The sequence below is a fragment of the Lottia gigantea genome (assembly GCF_000327385.1).
Source record: "Lottia gigantea unplaced genomic scaffold LOTGIsca_109, whole genome shotgun sequence".
Lineage (NCBI taxonomy): Eukaryota > Metazoa > Mollusca > Gastropoda > Lottiidae > Lottia > Lottia gigantea.
Window position 1 is genome coordinate 317,310 of NW_008706978.1, and position 1,181 is coordinate 318,490.

At 32.8% G+C, this 1,181-nt stretch overlaps 1 protein-coding gene across 1 annotated transcript; it reads left to right on the forward strand.

Annotated features, from left to right (window-relative positions):
• Nucleotides 1–296: 296 nt before the first annotated feature.
• On the forward strand, nucleotides 297–521 carry LOTGIDRAFT_136836 (hypothetical protein; the record flags this gene model as incomplete). Its single annotated transcript, XM_009046941.1, has 1 exon — nucleotides 297–521. A coding segment is annotated over one exon (225 nt), but the record flags the coding sequence as incomplete, so codon positions are not given.
• Nucleotides 522–1,181: the final 660 nt, after the last annotated feature.

A 1,181-nucleotide genomic window follows, 5' to 3' on the forward strand; every position in this document is an offset into this window, starting at 1 on the left:
TGTTTGTCTTGGTTTCTGAAATTTGATTACGTTTGGGTTTTATACTATCTGGCGTGTTTGTCTTGGTTTCTGAAATTTGATTACGTTTGGGTTTTATACTATCTGGCGTGTTTGTCTTGGTTTCTGAAATTTGATTACGTTTGGGTTTTATACTATCTGGCGTGTTTGTCTTGGTTTCTGAAATTTGATTACGTTTGGGTTTTATACTATCTGGCGTGTTTGTCTTGGTTTCTGAAATTTGATTACGTTTGGGTTTTATACTATCTGGCGTGTTTGTCTTGGTTTCTGAAATTTGATTAAGTTTGGGTTTTATACTATCTGGTGTGTTTGTCTTGGTTTCGGAACTAGAAGAATATGATGATGATGGTGATGATATCGATGATGATGTAGATGAACATGATCCTAATTGGTCAATTGGATCTATGGAGTTTACATTCGAAGATGTGTTCTCTTTCCCAGATACTACCCCTACCTTCCAGACACAATATGTGTTTGATTCTCAAGGTTGCTTTTCTCCATAGTTTGTAACCTAAAGAGCCAAGTTGTTCGTAAACAAATTGGGACCTGAGTTACAAACTAAAACAATAATTGAAACTGAATTGAAATTGTAACCCCACGAATCTATAAATTATATATTATATTGTATATCGTCACATATTTTCTATGTTTCAATAAAAAGTTTAGTGAAAATATGTGACTAACGATATATTGTGTTCAACATGTATAATATATACAGTCATTAAATTTAAATGATATCGTTTGAATAAAATGTATAGCTAAAATATGTGACTAACGATGTTTTTGTTTTCCACACCATCTATTAGGTATACAGTAAACAAACAGAATTATTGAGAGTCATCCAGGAGTAAATATATGGCATTTTACTATTTTCATATAGTTCATCATTCGTACGATGAGTTCAAACTTTAAATATCTTGACATTGTCAAGATGCCCTACCACTCATAACCTTTATGGTGTAATTTAAACCAAATACTAACGATCCAAACCGATCAAACTTTTATTACTACTATGATCCAATAAAATAGCCTGATAGATGAGCTGAGAGCTGGGGAAAAAATCTCAAGGAAATGATTTTCGTTTTATTCGAAAATACATGCCTAGTAGACTTTCCAAATTACAGCAGTAGATTCCCCCCCCCCCCGGCATTTTTTTTTTTTTT